The sequence below is a fragment of the Alligator mississippiensis genome, chromosome 5 (assembly GCF_030867095.1).
Source record: "Alligator mississippiensis isolate rAllMis1 chromosome 5, rAllMis1, whole genome shotgun sequence".
NCBI lineage: Eukaryota > Metazoa > Chordata > Crocodylia > Alligatoridae > Alligator > Alligator mississippiensis.
The window spans coordinates 151,614,386-151,640,250 of record NC_081828.1 but is presented as its reverse complement, the minus strand read 5'-3'; the positions used below and the strand labels follow the sequence as shown (position 1 = coordinate 151,640,250).

Genomic DNA, 25,865 nt, shown 5'->3' with positions numbered 1-25,865 from the left:
TGTTTTATTCCTCTCACTTCCCTAAAATTTCGAGGCCACATGATACAGAAATTCACATGAGGGGGGACTGCAAAAAAAAAAAAAGTCACAATTATAAATCAAAATGAGCCAACATATAGAAAGTAGGGAGCTGTGTCCCTGAAATACAGTATTCCCCTGAAATGCATAAATCTGGGGCTCTACAATTTTGAGGCCATTTTCTCACAACTGACTCTCAGAAAAAAACACCATCATACAGGACGTGTCAAGCATCATGTGTTATCAGACTTAAATTCATGCATTGTAAGAAAATTGTGTGATCAGATTCACTAACCCCTCAGAAAAGGATTCATGTGCTAACAGGACCCTCTGAGATTAGAGCCTGCATTTGTTTGAGACTCCCACTACGCTCAATAATGAATCAATCAGGAAATCTCAGGGACAATGATTTTTGGTCTCCAGTTCCAAGTTTCACATGCATCTGTTTCCTAGCTCTTTATTAGAAGTTTATTTTCCTTTTGATACATTTTCAGGTCACACAAAATTGTTTTAAATATTAAAAACACATTTGGCTGCATTAGAAGTTTGACAAACTGACAAAAACTACTACCTAAATTAAAAGGGGACTATCTTCAACTAAGAGGTGAAAGAGAGAACAGCAGCATGAGTCAAGGAGGGAAAATTAGCCTTACACAGTTTGCAATTTTGCAACTTGAGTTAACACAAGTCAGATAACCACATTATTAAACTATTTCTTAATGGATTGTTGCAGCTAGATGGTACCAAAGACTGAAAATTACTTCTGCTTCTCCACAGAGGAGGTACAACACAGGGAACTGCACAAAGAGCCTCAAGCTATCCCATACATGTGCTTAAAATAATGACTTGTAAGATTCACCTTGAGTAAAAGCCACCCTCCATTCTCATGCCTACCTTCTTGTTGAGGCTGTCACAGGATTGACAACTGTGACAATGGCTCTTGCGATACTGACACCTGTCCACCAGAAACTAGACAGGGCAGGACTTATTTCACTTCATCTACTGATACCCTGATATTAACTTTCAGTTATTACTGTCCTGGCAGCTAGAGGCTTTGCAACTCATTACAACTGCCTGGCCTATCTGCATTAATAAAAGCAAAAACATAGCTAAACACTTTTAGATTTCACAGCAAGCTGAAATAAATTATTTTATATAAAAAAGGCACCACATCAACAAGTACAGACTTAAGAAGAGTGAATCTGTATAATAGTAGAAATATTCTAAAAAGTTAGTTCTTCTGTTGCTGACTTGCCAAAACCTGAACAAGGCCCTCAAGGTTTTGCATTTCCCCTGCAATAATTGATGACATATTTAAAACCAAAGCAGTATAAGGAATGCAACTCCTTAAATTTTAGATGTTATGGTTGCTATTAGTTGTGGGGTTCCCCCCAACATACAAAAATCCAAGGACTTCAGGTCAGGTCTGGGCAGGTAAAATTAAAAGCTGGGGGGGGGGGGGGGGGAACACTGTACAGCTTGTTGTTAAAAACAATTTTGAATCTACCAACACATGTAAATCCAAATTTTGGTTCCAATGGAGGAAAAAACAAAAAGTCTCCTAATGGCTTCAATTAGATTAGATTATGATCCTTAATTAAATTGCAACTCAAAGGTTTCTCCCTTAAAAAAAAAAAAAAAAGTTTAACTATGTTATTAGCTGAATAAAGAGTGAAGTTTTTAAATAGACTGATCATTTACTATAGTGGCCAGAATTCCTACATCTTTAACACAGATTTACTAGGTCAGGTGAAGTACATAAAATACTTGTTCTATGTCCACATATCTTGGCACCCACAAACTCTGTTTTGGAGGGTCCCACACACAGAGCAATTTGCTGATTCAGGGACTGATCTTTGAAAGAGAAGGGAATGTTATATACACTCTGTACATTGTAAACACAATGCATGCCGTTTACTTAAGTTTGAACAGAATGCATTTGGAATGGGTGCACTAATCACAAGTATGAAGCTATTAAAACCTTAGTACTATACATGCATTCGTTGTTGTGACATATGTGCAGAGTGTATGTTTCCCCTTCATCTAAAAAGCTATTCTCTTCTTCAGTATCATAAGCACAGCCTTAAAACCCCCTGAAAAGCAGAATGGGGGTGGGAGGAGGAAATCAGAAGTTACGCATCCTAAAAAAAATACCTCACGTAACATTACTTTGCATAAAATCCTGGAGTCCAAAAATATCACAGGCTCTTTGAGAGCTACAGGTGAGTGCTGTATACCCATTTCAAAACTGGAAAATGCCTTGTCCCTCTACCTCCCCTCTTCCCTCCCCAAGGACAGAAAGCTCTTTTTAAAGCCCTGAAGGGTTATGACATAGCAAGGCCTTTAATCTGTCACTGACACCAGGAATGGATACTGCCTACCCTGAACCTTAGGTCATAATCTGAATGTTTTGGATCATGTTTAAGGGGGAAGGGGGACACAAATGGAGGGGGAAAAACGGGGAAAAAAAAACAAAAAACAGTGAAACTTTCTGATGACTACTTTTCATAAGCATATTTTGATAGATTAAAAAAAAAGTCAGCTTCTGAGGGTGGGTAGCAGCTTGCTAGGAGTTTGGAAGGCTAGGAGTGGTTTTATAAAATAAAGGTCAGGGACAGTGATCAGGGATGCTCAACAAATGGCCATTGCTGCCCCTTTTTAGAGGAGGGTGAGTAAATCACACTGATCACACCCTCTTTTGGAGGGTATTAACTTCCCGTTTTACAGAAGAGAACACTAAAATAAAGGATATAGTCAATGAGCCAAGGGCATGCAATTAGTTGGTTCCAGAACTACGGATACAACTCGGTTCTAAATTTCCAGCCCATTCTCAGGCCAGCAGCCTGAGCTCTTACTCTAATATATCAGATTGTGTGCGAGTGCAACTAAATAGATCAAATTCTGAGTATTCATTTATTAAAAACATGTACTATATAATCCAAAGTATCAATGAAAGTTCAGAGATAGAATTAATCTTTAGCACTCACACTGAGCTTATCTTTAAATACTGAAGTCAAAGTAAATACATGGGGAGCCTGAAGGGAAGTTATAGTGACTTTGTGCAGTTCAAAGCTTGGGTGCGTGTAACTGGGGCCAAGAATTTATGGTAGTTTGTCTACAGTTTCCTTGGAAGTGGTAGAGCCAAAAGTGGGCAGAAAGCAAGGCTGAGGACACCATGGAAATGCTCCAATTCGTAACTCCCAGGAGATGGAATTTAAAAAGAGTCTCCTTCCCAGCAAAAGATAATTAGGGAGGACACAAATGGAGCCAAAGTGGATAAAACAAACATGGAAAGTTCCTTACATTGCCTTTACATCTTTTGCTAGCCTAACATAATGGAATCACCAATATGCCTGTAGCTTATAAAATTCAAAAGAGTTTGAAATTATCATCTGAAGTTAGTAGCCGTCTTTTTAGCTTGCTTGCTTGCAGCCAGAATTTAAGAATAACCTCTGGATTTCTGAAGTTTGCACAGTAATTTAGAGCCATATAGTACCTCCAGTCTATCCACTGAGTTCAAATTTATTTCACTGGGAATTCCTGGTGATCGAGGCCAGCATAGCAAGTAATAAACTAGGCTTCAGTGGAAAACAAAAAATGCGAGTTGCCACAGCATTCTCAGAACAAGTTAGCTACAATAATCTTGGAAGAGGCTGTGTATTCCACCCCTTTTACCAGGGCAAGAGTGCCAAAATAGCATTTTGCTAGAGGAAAGAATATGGAAAAAGAGAGTGGTGGACAAAAGTGCACACCACAATACTCTGAAGTTTCAATGACAGCAAGTTATCAAGAAAAGGAATGACAAACTAGGAAAGGTAGCAAAGTCAAAAGATACATCCCACTGAATTTAGAAGCATAATTTACACAGACAGATATAATCTGTCCTTGTGACCAGGATTATTTGTCTATATGGCTTTAACTGCCCATTAACAACTATACCAGCAAATCCTACTAAATATATTTTAGTTGATTTCTACAGTGCAGAAATATTACTATTTTGGACACACAAAAATCAAAGAAAAACTGACAGAGTAGACAAATTCTAAATTTAGACCATCATTCTCTAACTTCCCCCTCTCAAACTGTGCATTAACAATGCTGTTCATACACTAAACCAGCTTATATTATTTTACAAAAACCCTTCTCTCCCTAAACCAGGATAGTGGTAGATGTCCTTGGTTCTGGTCTGAAGCATTTGCCAATTAATAAAATTACATCAATAACAACCTATATAAGCTACGATAAAAGTCACTGTGATGGTTTATTTTTATGATGGAATACAACATACCTGTGCCTATGTCTACAAAAGTATAACCATGAGTACCTCTTCTCAGAGCAAAGACCAGTGCTTATGTGATCCGATGGGAAGAAGATGCCCTTAAGCTTGTTACTTGCTCTTATTCCTGATCTCTGGACTGAGAATACATGCATTCCAGAGCACTCCCAAATTTCAAAGTGTTTAGGAAATAGAGACTCAAAAGAGTGCCTTTCATATGAAAGAGTAATGTATTTAGGGATATAGTCTATTAGTCATTGTTCGGTCTGAAACAATTTAATCTTATTTAGCCAATTTAAAAGGACATGATTGGGTCAAAGTTAAGTACTGATGGCTTGTTTAAAGAAAAAAAAAAAAGGCACTCCCTTAAGTCAGAGGAAAAAAATTCCATTGGCTTTAATGGATCTTTGATCAGCCCACATAAAAAACGCTAATTTTTACATATTTTAGGACAAATGTATGTATTTTTCCTGAAATTTGTAGTGTGTGCATGTATGCATGTGCAATTTAAAAAAAAAAATTTCACAAAGGGATCAAATTTCTTCAAGATATTTTTAACTTGCAATCCAAATATTTCAGTATCTGGCTAGATAACGAGCTAAGAAAAGAAAGATTTGCTACGAAATAAAACCAGAAAAATCTGTAAAAAACAAAAGAGTGCATTCTTTAAACTCGGGAAAGGAAAAGTTACCTATAAAATAGCATAGTAAATTTTAGGATTTTGTAACCATTTATTTTACTAGTCTCAGAAGCAATCATCAGGAATCCTGGTTTTCTCCAAATTAAAAAGATCCCCGATTTTTGGTTAAAAAAGTAACCCCAAATCCACATTTTTCTGCTACTTAAATGAAACACCACTAATAGATAGATAGATAGATAGATATATACATAGCGATATTTCATTTTCATTGTGGAAAAATATGGATTTGGGATTACTTTAACTGAAAATTGGGGGTTCTTTTGAAAATCAGAGAAAACCAGGATCCCTGGTGATCATCCTGGATGGTCTTGTTAAATATTAAGTGACACAGTCCTTTTAAATTAAAAGGAAGGAAATTCAGCGTTCACTAAATAATCCTTAGAGGTAGAATTTATTTATTTTCTACCAAAAAGTACATGCGGAATCTGAAGATGCATTCCTCTAGCTTTACTGTTTTGTCATTGCATCATGAGTACATATAGATAAACTGCAACGTGAGACACTATGCAAAAAAAAAAAACAAACAAAAAAAACCCAGCTGGATAATCTGTTGCCAAACAATGTACTACTTTCCATCAATATATTAAAAAAAAAGTAAAAGCTGGTAGACTAAGGTGGAGCAAATCCTAAACTATCTGTAGTCTCCATAAGCCAGCAGTGCAAGAGCTCACATGCTCATGTAGTAGGTACATACAAGATAGTTTTGCAAAAATATTACTGGAATGGTTTGCAACCAGTGAAGATAATTTTGATTATTTCCACTCCAAAAATTCCTAGACTGAAGACAAATCACTGAAAGCAATCTAACCATAGGAAAAAATAGTGAGAGGAAAACAACCTTTGCTAAAGTATCTGGTAGATATAGCCATCTTGTTTAAACCAACCGATGGCTCTGCTTCTGAAGGACTTAAGTAGGCGGAGGAAGGGAAATAAATTAATAAATAAAATCTGGGTTCCTTCTCCCCTCCCCATCTAACGATGACCAGAATCACTTATTTATACCACAATTTCTGTCTTAAAATCTCAACTGTAGCACATCAAAATACATTTAAAATAATGGAACAATAAATCTGTGGCTCCCACCTCAATAATCACTGGACACTCATTGCACAGCACAGGAAAATAAGTCTCTCCCTTCACACCAGTTTAAATAATTGACAAAAAGAACAATGCAACAAAGCCTTGAGGAAAACTGCAGTTCAGTGTTTAGCAATGGGTAATATAAGGTTTTATTCCTGTTAAATATATTTTGATTAGTTATAATAAATGACCGATTTTCTTTTGGTTGTTTTTAACAACAAACACATTAAGAACCTTTATTCTGTTTTTCTCTCCCCACTCATATGGTATGCCAAAACAGACTGTCTAGTTTTATGAATTAGCATTTAAAACTAGTGTAGGTTATCTAACAAACAGTCAAATTCAACAGTACTTTTGACAGCAGTAAGTAGGGAGCCTTTTAACAACTTCAACACATGCCTGAAAAAAGGCAGTTACATCAAAGCAGTTCAAAGATTGAAGACTAAACCAGTTACAATCCAGTTTGGTGTGACATAATTTTAGTCTTATCTAGTGTAGTGGAAACAGTCATTCACAGCTCCCTAAGGGAAAATTCTGTAAAACTATGCTCAAAATGAATCGAGCATTTTAAAAGAGATTGTAAGTGGTCAAATGAACCTGCATTTTGGCAGATCCACTGTTCAGATACCACTTGCTACAGTCTGAGGAAATCTCAAATCTCAGATCAGCATTGCCTATAGTGCTTTATTATTTATTACATGTTATGCTAAGTACCTGTGAAAGGGGACATTCCTTGGCCAATGAACTCTGGTTCATATCCTTCAGTAAGTCCTTCAGAGCATTTCTTACTGTTGTGTGAGACCATTGTTCAGGAGGCAAGTCTTCTAGTTTAGGGCAACTATTTGAAACATAGATTAGGAAAGGGATTATTACAAGATTGCATCCTGCTGCAGAACATTCCTTTAAGACAGACAGATTTCATTTTGCGCATCAAGCAGATGCATCTGGAGATTGCTCTCGGTCTCCTGATTGTTCCGATTAGTTAATTACTTTATACAACACATCTGCTGTATTGATGCATGAATTATACATCAGCTGCATGTGGCGACTATTTTTTCATGTTACTTCTACCTTCCTGCTCTGATGCGCTTGGTAAAACAATTTAAGGTGTAATGCTTTCTCACGACTGATCATGAAAAGCATTAATATATTAACCATTTTTTGTTTTTTGTTACTGTGAAATTTAAGAACCTAGACAGCAACAATAAGTGTGAGCAAGTCATTCTTTTACAAAATGCACACAGATGGTACTGTTCATGATATGCAAAAATATTTTTCTCTTAAGTAAACTTTATGTAAAATGCCTTCTTGTAATGCATCATTTAATTGACTAAAATGCAATATTCTTTTAATGAGATATCCAAAGAAAATCTATGTATCAGAGCTATAAAAGTTTTCTGCAACGGTATGTTGTAACTTAAGAAGAATTACAGTAACTTAAAAGTAAATTAGATAAGCCTCTGTACTTTGGGCACAGCACAGTGTGAATTAAAACTAGGGATATTATTATTAGCCATAATAGTGGCCAAATGGCAGTTCGTGTCCCAACGTGGGTATGTAACTCACCTGTGTAACTGGATTTTCAGTGTGACTACATGATACACATCTTGTAACATGTCTGCTACTGTGGCGTCAGGGGCATCTGTCACATAGGAGAGTGGAACAGGATTCCACTTTCCAACCTGGATAAGCCCTATGACACACAAAAATATATACATATTTATTAAAATAGCTTACCTTGCAATGCATGGGGTGAGGGGCAGGAAGAAAATCTGAAATTAAGTCGTATAAAAGTCCTTGCTACCATGTTCTTTTGAGGATGGAGACAAAAAAATTACTACATGTACGATGAAGTTACATAAATACATTACAACAAGCATCTTTAAAATATTATGTATAGCACCAATTTTTCCTAAGTTACCGAGTGCATCAAGACAAGATATAATCATTCATAAACCCCTTTACTAATTATATAGGATTTAATAATGCAGGAACTCAATACTGAAAAATACTTTATAGTCCATAAAACCATCAGGAACAGAGTAAAAGAAGCAGAGCTGGATATTCAGTCATAAATGCAAGTTGACTCTCAACAGTCCATCTGCTCAAATATGCTTTACACTTCCTTGTGGATCCTCAGTGGAGCAGATTATTAAGGTCAATAAGCATACTAATGATTCACTTCAAGTCATTTTTTTTTTTAAATAATCATCTACCTCAACATTCCACATAAGCAAAATGTGTGTTAACTAAACAAAGGTTTAGAGACAATCTACAAAGAGTAGAAAGCCCACCTGCATTACATTTCTGAAAAGAGATCCTAGGAATTTCTTCCCCCAGACAATAAACACAAGTTACCGTGCATTGTAGCAGTTATATTTACCTTTTGCTTGGGCAGCAGAGCTATGAGAATATCCAAGTGATAGCAATGCCATTTCAATCAGCTGATTGAAAAGCATGTCCTTTCTCACCAACACAAATTCTGCATGCTCCTCCTTAGAATCATACTCAATGGCATTTTCATAATGTTCCACTACACAGAAAACTGGAAGCATACTTCCTATTAACAAAAAAAAATATATACAATATTAATTTTTGTGATAGTAGGCTTACCAACAATTAAATAGATAACATTCCTGTGAACTGGTAAATAAATGTCAAGGTTTATCTAATATTTGAGATCATCCTACTCTCCTTCCCAACAGAAGAAAGTTCTGCAAAATAAAAATATTATTGTGGAAAGGCATGAATACAAATATATCTTACTATTTCTGTAAGCAGATGCTTTTTTCTGCTACAGATTACAGAATTAAGGTCGACTGAAGAGAAATAAGTCAGTACCCTCTGTTCTGTCCAGATTTTTGCACGTAACGCGTGGTGAGAGAAGCTACAAACATACTGCAGAGATCCTGATCGTAAGCCATTCAGGTGCCATCTATATCATTTTGGCCATTAACATTAATTATTTTTGGCATAGCTAAGAAAGTCGTAATTACCTTAAACTAAAAAAAAAAAAAATGCACCTTCTTGTTTTGTCATTTGGTCGTACTAAAATTAAGAAGGTATAAGAAAACAAAACAAAACTTAATGCCAACTGATTACTGATTTGTTTACACCCAGATAGTGAAGGCAAATTGTAATTCTAAGACTTGCATCATTAAGGAATAAAAATGGTCATTTAAATACGATTTTAAAATTACCTGCAGTTTATACATAATGGAAACAGTAAGGTATGTAGTTACTTTACAATATACATTGAAATCAGATTACAGATGGGAGATGCATCTTAAAGTAATTTTAATTTATTTTATTTCTACTTCACATTTTTCTATCTGAAAGTATTTCCCCATGTCTTTTTCTGATTCAGTGCAATCTTTTGGACAACAACCCAAACAATTCTTACTGCTGGGAAGAGGAATTTTTCTAGAAATCACATTTGTGAATTTCTTAAAAATTGAACTTAGTTGACAGAGAGACGCACACACACACACAGACAGACAGAGATAGAGAGAACTCCAAGACAACTGCAGTGTTAGGCCTCAATCCCATTAAGAACTCAAAGTTAGCAACAAAACCTCCACTGCCTTCAGTAGTGTAGGATCAAGCCCTACGATGACAACAAAAGGGTTAAAAGCAAACGCACTGAACTGTCTTATGGCAGCCTGCCAGAGGGGTATCATCTTTAGCATAAATGATGACAAGGGTTATTTTAACAGGGCACCCAGGATCTCCAATTAGTCCTACAATGTTAATGCCTCTATATAAGCACCGCCCTCTAGTCTTACAGAAACCCTTTAACCTGCAGAGGTGCACAAGATGTTCCATAGCTTGATAAGATTATTTATTGGTGATAAGAAATATAAATGCTTCTATCCCCCTTTTAATTGGTACTGTTGCATATAACAATAAATTGTAATAAAGAGATGCAGTTTAAATATATGCTCTTAAAAGATATCTGTTCATAGAGTCTATCTCTGGCAAACAAGCCCCTTCAGAGTTGCTTGGAAAAGCTCTCACTAACTCCAGTTTGCCCAATAGGCTCTACATGAAAGACAAGGCTAAAAACTTGCCAATATTTATTTAGTTCAGGAGGATTTTTATTTTGTGTGTGTCATATTTTTTTACATCATCTTCTAGTTAGACCACTTGGAAGAGAGAAAAGACCAGAGCAAAAATAGAACATGTAAACTAACAATTTCTTCATTGGCTTTAATTAAACTTTGGAGAGCTTTCCAAAATGCGCACAGACACACAAGACTTGTAAGCAGTATTTTTCCTAAGCTCCCAGAGCACTACCTGACTGAAAGAGGGAGATCAAAGTCATGTAGTGGTGTCACTGTTGGATATCTGTAGGCAAAATGTATACAGCACTTTAGTTTCATGTGCAGGGTTAATACTGCATATAACAAATAGTTAAAGAGGGAGCAAAATGCTGTATTTGGTTTCTTTATTCCCCCCTCTCCCCCAACCACCATTGGCTACAACATTTAGGATTACTACATGCACCGTGCACTGGTATTTCATTTTAGGCAACAAACAAAAACATTATGTTGTCCTATAAATTACACAACACAAAAACAAATAACTTTAAAAAAGCAAGACGACCTCTTGACCAGATTTTGATGTACATTGTGGATATGAAAGGTGGATCCCTGGTAGTGTGACAAAGGTATCATCTGACTACAAATCAAGCTGCTAAATCTTTTAGCAAACTGTCACTAGTGTCCTTCTGTTAATGTGAAAAATGTTATACAGTAGAGCACAATCTCAGCTGGCTGATCACTCTTGCTAGCACTTGGCAAGACCTCCAAGTGCAGCAACTTTATAACCTTCTAGTATTAGAGGGGAGAGCATTGGTCAGTGTTCAGTGCTAAAAATACAACATGATTTAAACCTGAAGGCAGTGTTAGAGCTTTTGCTGAAGGTTTACGAGTCTGTGTAAACATCACGTCTGCCATAAGAAGCAGTGAAGTCTGTAGAATCCTTGTCTAAAACTGTCCTGGCATTAAAGTTTGCTGTGCAAATATCACATAATACCAGAGACAGCTGAAATCTCCTATTTAGGAATTTATGGAACTTATATGTTTGCAGGCGTCAGAAAGTCCTTTTTATATAGCCCCAGTGCTTCACTGTACAATATTAATGCACTCTGTTTGAAAAGCCGTAATAAATTATATTTTTAATGCTCTTACCCTGGCTTTCTTAAGATGCATACATTCTTGGCAAACAATCAATAAATAGGGTAATCATGAGCAGAGGCCAAAGAATTTGCTGAAGTGCTGTTTTTCCATTTTTAATAGATAAAGATCTAACAATACGGACTGCTGTGTCTGTTCATTTGAGGATCAATATATTCTTTGTTTTCGCCAAACCGAGGAAAAAATAAATGATTGTATGATAAATGTTATGCATCAGACACAATTAAATTCCACTGCCTTCTAACTTTGTGTGTTTAATAGTCTTGGTTGCATTTTATCCTTTGCTTAGCAAATGCAAGAAAAATCTGAATAATAAACATATACCAATTATACTGAGAAAAATGTAGAAGCTGTTTTAAAACAAATGCCAAATTCCATACAGCATGTTTTGATTTAAATTAACAAGCCTGCAATACATGGTCAAAGTGATGTGTAGGTATCTATCTATCTATCTATATAGACAGATACACATACACTGTAGTTAATTTTAAAGTATTCTACTGCAAACAAAAGCCATCCATCAATGATTCTAAATCCGTTTTTTCCTTGCAAGAATGTCTAATTACAGCAAACCAGTCACTGAAAAATATGACACCCAAGTTGTTCATTGTTCAATAATGAATTGTACTTAAGAAAACAAACTGCAAAGATTGACATCATAAATGACTTTTCCAATTTGATACCTAAATATCTACGTACTCTCATTTAAACCTACTTGCAACTGTAACAGAAATACTGCTGACCTTTTTAAGCTTGGACTATCAGTGGGAGCAAAGGCAAGAATTAAAGTTTTTGAGGTCCTACGCGTATTTTTATAAAGTTTGCTGTTGCTTAGCAAAAACTCACTCAAAGAGTAAGTTTATTATAATCAGTTCTCTTTGAATACAAAAAATAGGTTTAATCATGGGAGCTACTGTTAAGTTAGTCTTTTTTTTTTTTTTTTTTGTTAAGGTAAAGAGTCAGACTCCACCCTGCAAAGCAAGATGCTCCACCCAAGCATGAAGCTTCTATTTCCCAAATGTGATTTACATCAGAGGTGGGAATAAAATATTTCTAGAATAAACATTCAGCTCGGAACTATAAGCCTGCTAAAAGTATGTTTTTACCCTAAATGCCACTGAATATTAAAAATATTACCTTTTCTAATATTAGTTCTCATCAGGTGTCCAGAGTGTTTTAAAGGCACTCCTTGCATTTTAGTTCCTGTACTTCCAAGTCTTCCTCTTCCTAATGGGCTCCCATTCTGTTCCAAGCGCACAATTTTGGCTGGTGGACCCTTCGGATCGCTTACATTGTTAGACATTTCTGAATGTTCTTTCCCCTGAGTTGCCTCGTTCAAATGATCCATGCTCAGTCCCGCCTCTAAAGATCACCTGCCATGATTAAAAAAAAAAAAAAAAAAAGATATGTTGTACACGTGTGCATATGTGTATGTACACAGTTTACACATGTGTAGAGTATGTATAGTAAGCTCATAAGTAAGCGTAAATTAATATTTTAAGTATTCAAAAGAGGTCTCTATAAAAAAGGTAGTAAATTTGTCTTAAAAAAAATAAACTTCATTCTCCAAATCACAAGAAGATTGCATGAGATTCAAGGATTTTGTTAAAGCTAACTTAAAGTATGCTAGAACAACTGGGCAGCCTAGGAAAAGGCATTTTCCTCATGAATTCATAAGAATGGGAATTAAATAGGCGAGGGTGATTTTCAAATTATATATTCCAAAATACTCATTGATACAAATATCACAGATGCATTAAAAAAAAAATTATATATATATATATATATTTTTTTTTTCCGAATTAAATTGTTCTCTTCTCATAAAGAAATGGAAGTACAACGAGAACATTGTAACTTTAGAGGAGCGTATTGATTTCTTAACAACCTCAAATATTTGATTGGATGGGGTTTGTTCTAATATTCTTCCAAGCTATTTTACGTGAAGAGTTTACTAACTTTTAAAAACTTAAGTTATATAGACATGATAATTAAGATGCAGTCAAGCTTTCAGGATAAGTCAAATATGAGGTCCTGAAAAAAAGAGAGAGATAAAGAGAAAGAAGAGAAACACTCTGTAAATCTCATGCAGAAGAACTACAATTTCTGTAGAAATTTAGGGTAGCTCAGCACACAGACTCGTGGTGATGCAAAGTTACGTACTGTCACAGATGTCTGAAACCAAAACAACGGAAGCAATTTCAGTATCAAATTAAGAAAAGGTGCATCTTGGCATGCTTATATTTCCTGTTATACAACTTAACTAGAATTCCTGTTCCTAGTTTGTCTCTCTCTCTTTTAGAAATCCCTAGCCCAAAACATATAGAATGATTTAAAAAAAAAGATTTTATTCCCAGAGAATCTATTTTAATAACCATGAAAGCTATCAGTTACTGAAAATAAGTGTGTATGTACCTGGTTGGGATTCATTTATTATTACTGAAGTTTTATTAGAATCTTCTGCCCTTTTCTGATTGTGGTATGACCACACTGCCTATTTTGTCATGTATATAGTACAACCACTAAGGACAGGTGACTAGACATTCATTTTATGAAGTAGTATTTACAGTACTGAATACAAATACTAATACTAGGGGAGTCATATTTACAAAGATTTGCATGAATCGGGTAATTGCTACTTACTTTCTGTTGCCTAGTAATTCAACACATTTTGTACGTTTCACTGCAAAGCTATTCAGGTATGGATACCTTGGGAGTTACCGTATATTCCGTAATGTTGGTATGTACACCAGTAATTCTATAAACAATTTTTTCTTATTTGAACATAGGCTGCTTTGTCCTACACAGCCAAGAAAAAGAATCTGTATTAATCTAGATGTTTACAAGCAACCTTAAGAATGGCACTGACTGACTAAAGTTTAGAAAATAATGGTAACTTATCCTTATGCTCTGAGATGACACGCTAAGAACCAAAGGTTTAACATTAATTGTGGTCTCGGTTATAGGTCCAATTAACAAATAAACATGCCTATTTAGCCACTTTTGAAATTGAAATTACTTTTTTTATTGCATTAACTTCAGTCTAACGAAAACACGAACAGGTTCACTGATTAATGTCTAGCAGCATTTCCTTAGGATGCTGTGTTACTTTTAAGGCTGCTTTTTTGAAACTAGTCTCTCTTGAGAATAAAAGGATTAACTTAAATAGAGCTATAAAGAAGAAAATCCCAGTCACTTTCAGTAACTTTAAAAAAGTACAGTTTGGTACCAACATTGTTACAAGAAGTATCTAGTCATCTTGAGTCAAAATGGCACTACATTATGTACAGTGAATAAGAGTGATAGATCATAATTTAGTTAACATATTGACTACTACCAAACCACCAAACAGGTCATTCTAAATTGGCTTTGGAATACCTATCCATAGGCATGTTTTAACCACTTAGTCATCTTATAAAAAGCCTTATGTTACGAAGCTAAATTGCATGTACATAAAACACCTAATTTACTCATTTAAACTCCATGCCCAAGGCTAAAGTTCACCAAAACCTCAGTTTGAAATAGCGATGAGCAACAAATCAGCATGGCCTGCCCAGAAAGACAGTGCTACAGATTAACTAATTTCTGTACCTATGCCAGGCCAAGGGTTTCTTCAGGTCTCTTATAGCTACAAGTTTCCATCCCAGCCATTTATATAAAGTCAGAATTTCCAGGTATAGTTTTAGAGATCGTACTCATGGACACACAAGGACCACATTTTGAATGAACTTCAGCGCATTAGCTTCTATTGTTGAAATATAATAGTATTATACCATTTTTTTTAGCTCCTCATTAAATAACCCCCTCCCCTGCATTTTCCCCTCCTCTTTCCTCCCCGCCCTCCCCCCTCTAAAAACCCTAATCACATTTAAGAGAGGCTCTTCTCTTATCCGTTCCATATGGCTTTCACAATCCAGGCCAAGCTTTCCCCGTGACCTTTTAAAGAGACAAAGAAGCAAAGTACTATCTAGAAACAGAAACACTGCAGTTTTCTGAGTGAAATTAGCAAAACCGACCCGAAACTCACCACTTCAAAACTTGACAGCATATAAATAACAAAAACAAAGGAGGTTTCCTTTGCAGCTCGAGCTCTTGAAGAAGAAGAAGTTCAAGACTGATGTTTTCTAGGTCCTTTTTTTTTTTTTTTTTTTTTTTAAGGGGAAAAAAAACCCCAAACAAAAAGCCAGCAGACCTAAAGGCTACTTCCCTTAAAATTCTATTATTTTTCTTTTTTGTTATTTTCCTCTAAGCAGGGGAGGGGCAAAAATAAATAGTGAGAAAAAAAGGAGCCATAAGCAAAATAGCAATGGACAAAAAAATACTAAGAATACCTTTTCAAGCTTTAGGAATGGAAAAAGGAAATGAAGATCAAATTGACCAGACAAGCGTAATGCTAAAAATGAAAAAAAAGTTACAGCTTTTAACTGAGCCGGGGACAGCTTAAGCCTGGCTGTCCTTTCAAAAATAAAATCAATACGTACAAGATCAAGTGACAAGGTGGGCAAAAAAGCTTTTCTATCCAGCGTGAAGAGCAGAAAGTCTACTTCTAGGCTGTCACTTACACTGTTATTCTCCAATAAGCCTACAGCAGAACAGCACATACACACAAAAATGAATGTGCTTCCCTCCCCCACCAAATACTAACAAGCCCCCAAACTTTCTGCCTAAACCTTAGCCCCAAATCTCTCTATTGGGGAGAGAAAAAAAAAGGGAAGATAAAATTGCAGGAAAAAGGCACTAAAATGCCACTTTTAATTTCACCTTGCCGATCCGTAAAAAAGAAAAAAAAAAAAAAAGAAAAAAAATTGGCAGAGAAGACCTGTCTCTTCTCATTTACCGGGGCTGTTGTGAGAGAGAAAGCAAGGAGGAGGAGGAGGAGAAGGAGGAGGAGGAAGGAAACACGCGCACACAAGGCACACCACCACCACCAAAAAGTAAAAAGATTTCACTCCCTCCCAGTCCAAAAAGGAGGGGGAGAAATTATCATTCAAAAAGAAGTTTTCTATCTATAGCTCTTCTCTCTAGATTAAAAAAAAAAAAAAAAAAAAGGAAAGAAATAGAGAACTCCAGGAAGAGTTACTCCAAATAAATAATAATAATAATAATAAAAAAGAGGTGGGGGGAAGGGAAAGGAAAAAGGTTGCCAAAAAAACCAAAACAAAAACCAAAAAACCAGCAACCAACAACAACAACAACAAAATCCCAGGCTCTAATTCTTGCTGCCCCTGCCTGGCCGAGCAGGATGGTTATTTAGGCCGGTGGGGTGGTTGTTGCTGGATGTTACAGGGACATGTTTGTGTGTGTGCGTGCGTGTGTCCCCGGACGGAGCCGCTCTGCTTCGCTTCGCTTCGCTCCCCCCCTCCCCTCCCCTCCCTGTTTCTGTCCCCATTAAATTATTAGTTGACTCATCACTCCTCCTCCTCCTCCGGCTGCTGCCGCCGCCGCCGTCCCCTGCTCAGATCCTGCTCTCCTCCTCTCCTCTCCGCCAGCGCTGCCTGCTGCCGCCGCTGCTTCTTCCTCCTCCTCATTTTAATACAAAATAACACCAAGGCCACCGGTTTCCCACCCCCCCCAGCCCGAGATAGCAGCGGCAGCAGGAGCAGGACGCAGCCTCCCTGCTGCTGCCCGGAGCCCTTCCCCGGCGGCCCCGGATCATCCGACGCGTCCTGGGAGAGAGAGAGAAAGTGGCAGAAGAGGAGGAGGTGGAAGCGGAGGAGGAGGAGGGGGGATGGGGCTGGAGTGCACGGCGGGGTGGAAGGAGCCGCTCTGGGGTGGGGTGAAGGGGATGATGGCGGGGTTGGGGGGGGTGAAAGCCCTGCCCGCCCGAGGTGAGTGTCGCGGAGCGGGTGGGGGTGGCGGAGGGGGAGGGAGGGAGGGAGGGGTGTGCGGCTTCCGGCACAGGGCGCGCAAGAATTTGTAATCAGCTTGATTGGAGTGAGGCGGCTTGGCGTTTATTGCACACACAATACCCAGAATAACAGGGCGCCGCGGGGCGCCGGGCAGACGGGCGGGGCACGATCCTGCGCCCGCGGGGGTGGTGGGTCCTTGCCGCCCGCCCGGCAGGTGCAGGTGCAGCTCCGGGGCCAGGCCGCTGCCTGCAGCCCAGTGCTCCCCCTGGGAAGGCCCAGCTCCTTCCTGCTCGGGCACCGGCAGGGGCAACAAAAGTTCCTGGCTGCCAGGGAGGAAGGGGCAACTCTGGGACCGACTTGTAATGCTCCTCCCACCTCTCTCCCAGAAGGACTTGCAGGTGGCACAAGACAACCCAGTTCATCTGCCCCGCAGACCCAACCACACGGGGGGGAAAGGAAGGAGGGTCTTCTGTCCGCCGTTTTGGGGGGCGAGCAAGAGACAAGGAGGCGCCGTTTTCAGAGACCCCGCGGCATGAGAAGGACGGGAGGCTGGAATCGGGAGCCCCGTGGCAAGTTGTACAGGGAATAGTAGGCCTTTTCTGGGATGATGTGCTGTAGAGAGTTGGCGCAGCAAGGAGGGGGTTGCGTGCGTGTAAACAAAAGGTCAGGCGTGCTCAGGTCACTGAACAGCGAGCATCACCGATGTTACTACCAAAAAAGTGGGGGGGGGGGAAATAGCCAGTTCCTCACCAAAATGCAAGGCCTGACAGCTGTAGCTGCCTCTTCTATAGAACAGGGTAAAAAAAATCCAGTAAAAGTGTAAAACGTGGTAAAATGTTCACAAAAAGTGAGCACAGGATAGACCATTTCTTCCCCATAATACACTGGAAAAAGGACTGAGCCAACCGAATGGACTTGAAAGCAACAAGTTTGCCCAAGCTAAGAGATGAGAGAAAAACCCCTTTATTGACAAAATGTGTAAGTGTGGACATGCTGTATTATAAGGACTTCCTAAGATGAAAGAGGCTAAGTGACAGGAGTCGAAATCATGTACCCAAAATAATTCCAAGTGAGAACATGAAGAAAATGTCACGCAGGAACTGTAATACAAAACTAGAACAAGTTTTCAAGTAGGTAACAGGGAGATAACAATACACAAAGCCCGCTATGACCTCTAAACACAGAAAAAGTAAACCAATACATGCTTCGATGAGCAAGCATATCATCATCATGTATGTATTACTATAACAAAAAGCGTATTAAAATTAGGTAAAGAAACATGAGCTGACATCTGCTGAAATAAACACACATCATGCAGGGCCTGCAAAAAGAAGAAAATGGTAATAGGGTGAAATACATAAAATATTTATCATATTCAGCAATGCACAAAATAGATTATGATCTCAGAAGCAAAGCTTGAAAATGGATATAATGTTTTAAAATACTGTTATTCTAAGAAGTGTAAGTGAAGGCAGAATACAGTGGAAACACTAAAAGCTGTATATTTGTGCTGCAAAAGATTAGTAAAATTGTTACTGAAAGGGTGTATGCTTTACAAAGAAAAACAAGAAACATGCTTTACAAAGAAAAACCAAGGGGAAAACGTAAATGACACTTTCTTTAGCTCATGATCAAGGGATACCTGTCTAGCAGGTTGTTTATTGAGAAACGGATCTTTTTCCAACAGATGGGCTAAATAAAATTCAAAGTTAGAATCATTTACTTATATTCAAATGATTAAAAAACCCCCCCCAAACCGTGAGCTATTTGTTTCAACGCAAACTTGGTGGAAATCATGGAGATGGTCAATACCGTATCATATTTAATCTTTTCTGACTAGTCTGTTGCAGTAACCTTTGTCAGATGAAAATAAATACTGACCATCAAATTAAACTGAAGGAAAGAAGGAAAATGCTAAAGAAAGTGGCAATGCATATGGGGGAGATTAAAGAAAGTACAGAATATTAGGGGAAGATACCCTTAGTTTGATGACAGAATAGCTAAAAAAACATCTTCTAAAAAGGCTTATAGCTTCAACAAAGAATGTTTAAATACATGTTCTAAAAGTACAATCCTATATTAGTCAAAGTAACTTAAAATGCTCAAGTGAAAACAGAAAATGATTGATCTAAAAAGCAGAGTGTAAATTACAAGAGTGGGGAGATAAAGATCTGATAATACTGGAGCACAGGAGGCCTAATAATGATATTATTATGCACACTAAGCAAACACTGACAAACAAATATTCTGTTAATTATATAATCATGCATATGCTTCCTATGCTCAAGATAAATGGTTACGAACAATAACTGCTATTGAAACTATATGCATGTATTCTGTAAGCTGCATACTATACTGATTAACTTAAATTCTTTTATAATCACCTACTTCTGTTATTTGTTATAGAATGCACACTGACCAGTGTAAAAAACTTTGCTTAGGATAGAAAACAAAAATTATTAGAAACTATTGTGCCTGCAATTGTGAATTTGAAATAATTGCATTTCTCTGATCAATATAAAGTTTGTTGAAATGTAGTTCACAGATTTAAGATACTAATACTTGATCTTTATAGTGAAAATTTGCTAACAGGCTTACCAACTGACTTTTATGCCTGCTTACATTCACGTGCATCAATTTTAATATTAGGATAGCCCATGAGAAATAAAGCAACTATTTGTATTTATTTAAAAAAATAAACAGAAGATAGGCAAGTATTGTGGTGGATTTATACACAGTCAGTTTAAATGCAATGATAATCATACTTTTCTTGATCTACAGCTGAAATGAAAAGACAAAAATGAAATTTACTAAAAGCTGCCACAATCTTAGAAATAAATATATTTTGGACTAGATTAGGCGTTCCTAAAAGGACATACTAGTAGAAGAAAGTTTGCGTGTGTCCAGTTTCTAAACTCTGGGATGGGACGGCTCTTGCTAAAATCAGTTAGTGCCTCTCTCACTAGCTGGGTTACAGAATGAATACCCTAAGTGGATGTTGCCTCAACACTTTCTCTTATTGTTAAATAAGTTGGTGGGCATTGTGGGCCAAGTCCTGAAGTCAGTAGGATGATTCATATGTAGTGCAAGTAGGATATGACCTGAAACCACAACAGAATTGGCACTAGAGTGCTCTATCAGATTTGTGTGCAGAGATCATGTTGTGATTGGGTTTTGCACATTTGTGTTTCTGACATGTAGCCATTAGCGTTAAGTCTTAAGTAACGGCCTGTGTGGGAGGTGATGCAGACAGGCTACAGTTCAGCAGGAATCTCTAGGGAAATTCTGACTGGTTTCTAGAGAGTGTTACAACAGAACAGCAGCGCTCTGTTTCATCAAATGAAGCATACAGCTAAGCGGGTATCAGGTCAGTTTGCTGGTCATTGGGGGAAAAGGAGACTACTAACCAGTACCTTTCAAGAAGTTAACGTACATGGCCAGTAGCACCACAGTGGCTTCACTCCTGACGGGGTTTATCCCTATCTGTACTTCACATCTTTCTCACCTCATAGATCAGTGCAACGTTAGACATTATCAAACCCATGTATACACCCATGCATACTTTGTACCTTTATTTAACATGTTCCCCCGTCTGGTACTTCAATACAGAATTGACTTCCTAGTTATTTCTTCACAAGATGTAACCTTGAAAAATTGTTATCTAAAACTACAGTTCAAACAGCTTAGCCAACTGGACTGTGACAATCACAAATTAATTATAACTCAAGAATTCTGTGTTCGCGCAATACACATTGCAACATTCTGTGACATTCATCTAAGCGAACGGGGAGGTATATAGCAAGCTAGTTTTGGGATTGACACCTGCCCTGGACCTGCTAGTATGCTTGTCAAAAAGGCATGCTAGATAAGCCGTTGCCTCCTCTCACATTTTCATAAGCAATTTTGATTCATTTGCGTTCTTTCATATATGATGATGTGAAACGGTTACATAACATGAATATTTAACTTGTAATAGTCAGCTGTACTAAACTGTACTTAATTGCTTATTAAGTGAAGTAAATTATCCTTACTGTATCTGTCAGAGGTGAAAAACCTACATACATGGCTACATGTAATGCACTCCTTAGTTTACAGACCAAGAATCCCCTAGGAAATATCATATCTACATGATGTCCCATAGTGCTGTATTTTATATTGGGATGTGTCATTTAGTTTACAGACGTGTACACTCACATACCAAACAGACACCTTTCTACTGACTACATATCTGAGGATAGTCTCAGAAACTGTTTCTGCAATATATTTCAATCATTAAAATAGCCTTCTTACAAGACAGATTTAGGTAGGAGTGTGCAGATTCAATACAAGATAAAACAAACAACTTTTTGTCAGATTACCACACCCATTCTGCATAAATCAATGTGACAGGTGCATCTCTTGACTCAGACAATTTTATTATTGGGGAAACATACATTTATCTGCTGATTTAACTAGGATGGTTATTTTAGTTTACCTCTTGCTGCCAAACAAGTCACACCAAGGTACATTAATTATCCAAAATAACGAAGCAAAAGCAACACAAACATAAGGGATAGCAACTGAAGGGCTATACAGATTCATAATAAAAAAAATAGAGAATCTTTCATTTCTGCGATGTCAGTGCAAATCCAAGTTAGCTGAAAAGCTACTAGGAAAGTGTCTACAGCCCCCAAATTCTGACAATAATTAGCATCAATTAGTGCCCTTGATGAAAATCTCAGCAGAGAAATCTCAGAGATATGGGCATAGGAACTGAACACTGTAGAGATAGTTTTGAGGCACTTCACTGGAGCAATGAGGGACAGCTCACATTGCTGTTGCCTGTTTTGCTCCTATTCTGTAGAAGAACAGTTTCTTTCCTGTGGATGTCAGTGTTACAACTGGCACAAAAATTAAGAGACAAGACAGACTTTAAGGTATGGAATCTGCGAACCACTTAAAGAATGAACTTCATATTGAAAGAGGATTTATGTGGGCCTCTTCCATTCTTGGTGGTACAGACCACCCGTTTGCCAATTCAAATCTGGAACTTCCATGTGCCAACTCCAGCAATCATTTACAAAGAAAACTTGTAAGTGGAGGTTATACTTCACGTTTAAAACAATTCAGGAACTTGAAGTGAGAAGAAAAGTCAGCTTTACGTAGTCATCCAGGTCTGCTATGTCACACACAAGTGTTCTACAGACCACTAACAGCCCTCAGGTTACACTTTGGTAGATGGGTGCTTAAGATATCATTTTAAAGTACATTTGTGGGAAGATACTTAATTTTGAGGGGTTATCTCTGTTAAAACTCTGACTTTCCCAGGCACTAGATAATTAGGCAAGGGATGGGGGTGGAGGGTTGGAATTGCTAACTGTTATGTCAAAGGATTTGGTTAATAAGCAGTGTTATTTTAGGGACATGTTCAAGCGGCACCTGTATTAATTTTTGAGCTTGCTGAGATACCGCAAACATTGTACTGAGCAGCTTAATATCACAGATGTAAGCTATTACCAACAAGCACTTTACCCCTCCACCAAAAAACACCCTATTTACAACAGCCAGAATTTAGCCATAGTGTTCTGCAATGTATTCAAGTGACATCCTCCAACCAAAAATACAGAATGTCTTTCTTCAAAAAAAAAACTTTCAACTAATATAAAGCATGAAGCTACCAAACAAATGGATTTAAGACAACATTTTGATCAAGGATGGTATTTTCACATAGTCCAAGCAAAACTGAAGGTTACTATGCAAAAAGCCTAGGCCAACACAGCTATTGCTACACAAGAACCAGTCAGCTACATACTACTCGACACTTCTTCCAATGAGTTAAAATGGCAGTGACTTCTTACACAGTAGTCCTCCTCAATGGGAGGACGATTCTTTTCTCGAAGCATATAGTACAATAGAATCACTTCCTCGAAAATCTATTGATAGTTGTTATAAGCTCAAAAAAGGGGAAAACTTTAGGTTTAAGCAAATGGTTAGAACTGATTGATGATCTGAACTGTCAAACTTTCATTATGAAACCCCAAAACCACATGAAATGTCCTGTTTCCAGTTTCATCACTAAGTCAGAACTCTGCCCAGGTCCTGCCACACTTTTTCTAAGGTTCAAAAAACCTTCTAACCTAAATGGCATATCTATTTCTGACCAATCTTTGTAAGAGTCAATATGTGTTTCACATCAAATACATGCAAAGCATACTGTTTTGGGGTAAAAACCAATGAGACTTTAGTGGTATGGACCAAAATTGGTTTGAATTTAAGGATTTATTCCAGAAAGTTCAAATGTCATAAGATTCCATGCAAACAAAAAGTAATGAGTTTTGCACAGCTATCTTTGGGGAGAAGCAGGGGTGCAGGGGGAGAGGAAGCACCCATACAAACTCTGGCCATGTTTAAGTACTAAAATAAAGAATTTATAGATATCCAATGTTAAAACATCCCATTTAAGTGCTCAGGAGCCTAATTCAAAAGCAAGGAACCCAATATGAAAGCAATTGAGTAACTCAGCACAAAAGTCAAGACAACTCAAAAATGTACGTCTAGTGCTTTATAAATATCCAAACCATTTTGGAATGCTTTAAAAAATCTGATTAAAACTGAATGAATGAATATAACAATAGCATCAAATCTTAGGTCAGTAATCAAAGAAAAGCGTTATTAATGCACACAATGTTTTCACTCACTAAATCACTGCTTCTTAGTTTCCTAACAAACCCAAGCATAACTGTTGTTGAGTAATTGATTTAAGTAATTAATAACTAATCAGAGTAGAAAATCCAAATGGATATTATTAAAAGGTGGGATCCCCCCTCACAAGTGAAGATTTTTAGGGTCCTTGAGCAAGAATAGTAGATAACAGTTTGTACCAAGGTCCTGGCACAAGAAAAAGAAAATCCCAAATTATAATAAATAAATATTCCCTGTGGTAAATCCAAAATTTTGAAAAATCCCCTATACTTTAGTTGATAAAGTTACAGTTCTGACAAAATGTGGTGGAAGCTTGCTGCATGCACCAGCTTCCACCCTCAGATATCAGTTGCTATATAAGAAAGAAACGAGAAATTTTCACAGTACCTACATTTATTTCCTTGCAAGTCCATCTATAGTATACAGCAAAATGCATCACATGCTTTGTGTTCCGTTGTTTCAAAAATACCTTCCTATGTGATTGTTTTCTATGTAAAACAACGTAAATAACGTGTAAAAGATACAAAAAGTTTAGCATAGTCACTAGATTTTTAAAAATACTTCGTTAAAAAAAATCCATAGTCCACTTTTGTATTATTTGAATACATTGTCATCTTGTAGGTATACTGATGGGAAATATCTTTGTTCAACACTTCCAGGACGTACAGTTTCATATGTGTACGGAGCCAGGTAAGAAAAGGTACTTTTTCAGTTGAAGGTAATATTTCAAATATCTGAAAACTGATGTAGATTACGTAGTCATAAAAAAGTAACCTAAATGCCAAGTTACCTATGTTCTACTTCCGTGTCACCCAAAATGCCACATACTGTAGTACACTCTATGCTACCCCGCCAATATGTTGCTGTTATTGATCTACACTTCAAGACTATCATATCACATGCAACACCAACATGCTAGGCTCTTTTTTATCTTCTTTTGGTTTAAAATCATTTTGGGGGGAGGGAGAGGGATAAAAAGAACATTTTATCTTATTTGTTCTTTCAGTTGCTACCAGTTTTGCTGTTGTGGGAATGTGGCAAATGGTTATTGTCTTTTCTATTTCATTTAGATCTGTTTAAATCTTTCCACACACCAAGGAAATGTTACCTCTAGTCTAGATTTAACTTCTGAATATAAGGAATTAAAACAATCTGCTGTATTGTCAAACGATTGAAAGAAATTTAATTAATGCCTCTGAAGTGTATGCCTACACAATCATCATCATAAGAATGGCTGTCTATGCATACATAAATACATACGCATAGCGAGATTCTACCCTATTGCTCCAATGCTATCTCAGTGTAGGCCACAAGTGTAGAAGGCAGCAAAACTAGGCTTCTACAATTTAAGAAATCATGCTGCTGCCCAATTTTTAGATTAAATGGCATTGTATAATTTATCACAAGTTAAAACGCCAGTTTCATCAGAGGATAATTTAACCCCAGAGTCAGCATAGAAACCCCTGCAGTCAAACAAATTAAGAACAATAAGTTAAGAACAGGGGAAAAATGAGTTTATGCTTAGGAAAAAAACCCACAAAGATGCATAAAAAGCAGTATGCTATGTTAGATGTTTATCTATACATAAGAGACAGGTGTCACAAAAACAAAACAAAAAAAATCATGAAGCTAAAGAGAAACTTTAACTCACCAGTTTCCATCTGTTATATCTGAATTCATGCATAATTGATTATCCATGACTGGTAAGTTCTTTTTTCACTAGTCTAGCACAGTTTTCCAAACATTGTGTGTTAAATCACCAACAAAGTAAAGGGTGTTTGAGAAACAGTAAGGGCAGAATAAAGATTTTTTAAATGAAAAATAACATGTCAGTTAATAATAGAGCTGACCTATGTTTAAGAGAAGAATTTTAATGTGTGTATTAAATATTAATAACCTATTCAGTTATTGTTATAATAAGGTTAAGTAAGCTTCTCTATGCTTAAGGAAGGAGAAAAGTAGGAACATGTAACATTGAAAGAAGGAGATGAAGAGAGATGAGAAGCAGAGACATAAGGAAAATGTGTCAACAATAAACAAGAGGAAATGAGAAAGAAGGAAAAGAT

General features: G+C 37.2%; 1 protein-coding gene and 1 long non-coding RNA gene across 13 annotated transcripts in view; one reads left to right on the top strand and one right to left on the bottom strand.

The window, feature by feature from the left end:
• SATB1 (SATB homeobox 1) overlaps positions 1 to 25,865 on the bottom strand; it is a 109,362-nt gene that overhangs the window by 75,160 nt on the left and 8,337 nt on the right. For 7 of the 12 annotated variants that reach the window (XM_014603088.3, XM_014603089.3, XM_019497927.2 and 4 more), the window contains exons 1-5: positions 15,297 to 16,666; positions 12,410 to 12,645; positions 8,458 to 8,634; positions 7,641 to 7,767; positions 6,789 to 6,912 (exon numbers count right to left, since the gene is read on the bottom strand). In XM_014603088.3, coding sequence (XP_014458574.1) covers positions 6,789 to 6,912; positions 7,641 to 7,767; positions 8,458 to 8,634; positions 12,410 to 12,620 — 639 coding nt within the window. In that variant the 5' untranslated portion in view covers positions 12,621 to 12,645; positions 15,297 to 16,666. Of the gene's footprint in view, positions 1 to 6,788; positions 6,913 to 7,640; positions 7,768 to 8,457; positions 8,635 to 10,370; positions 10,395 to 12,409; positions 12,646 to 15,296; positions 16,667 to 25,865 lie in introns of those variants that run through there. The other 5 variants (XM_019497925.2, XM_019497926.2, XM_014603093.3 and 2 more) reach the window with 4 other exon arrangements.
• Positions 16,660 to 19,501, top strand: LOC109285809 (uncharacterized). Its single transcript, XR_002093667.2, has 2 exons — positions 16,660 to 16,971; positions 17,505 to 19,501. It is a non-coding gene; the product is annotated as an uncharacterized LOC109285809 (long non-coding RNA).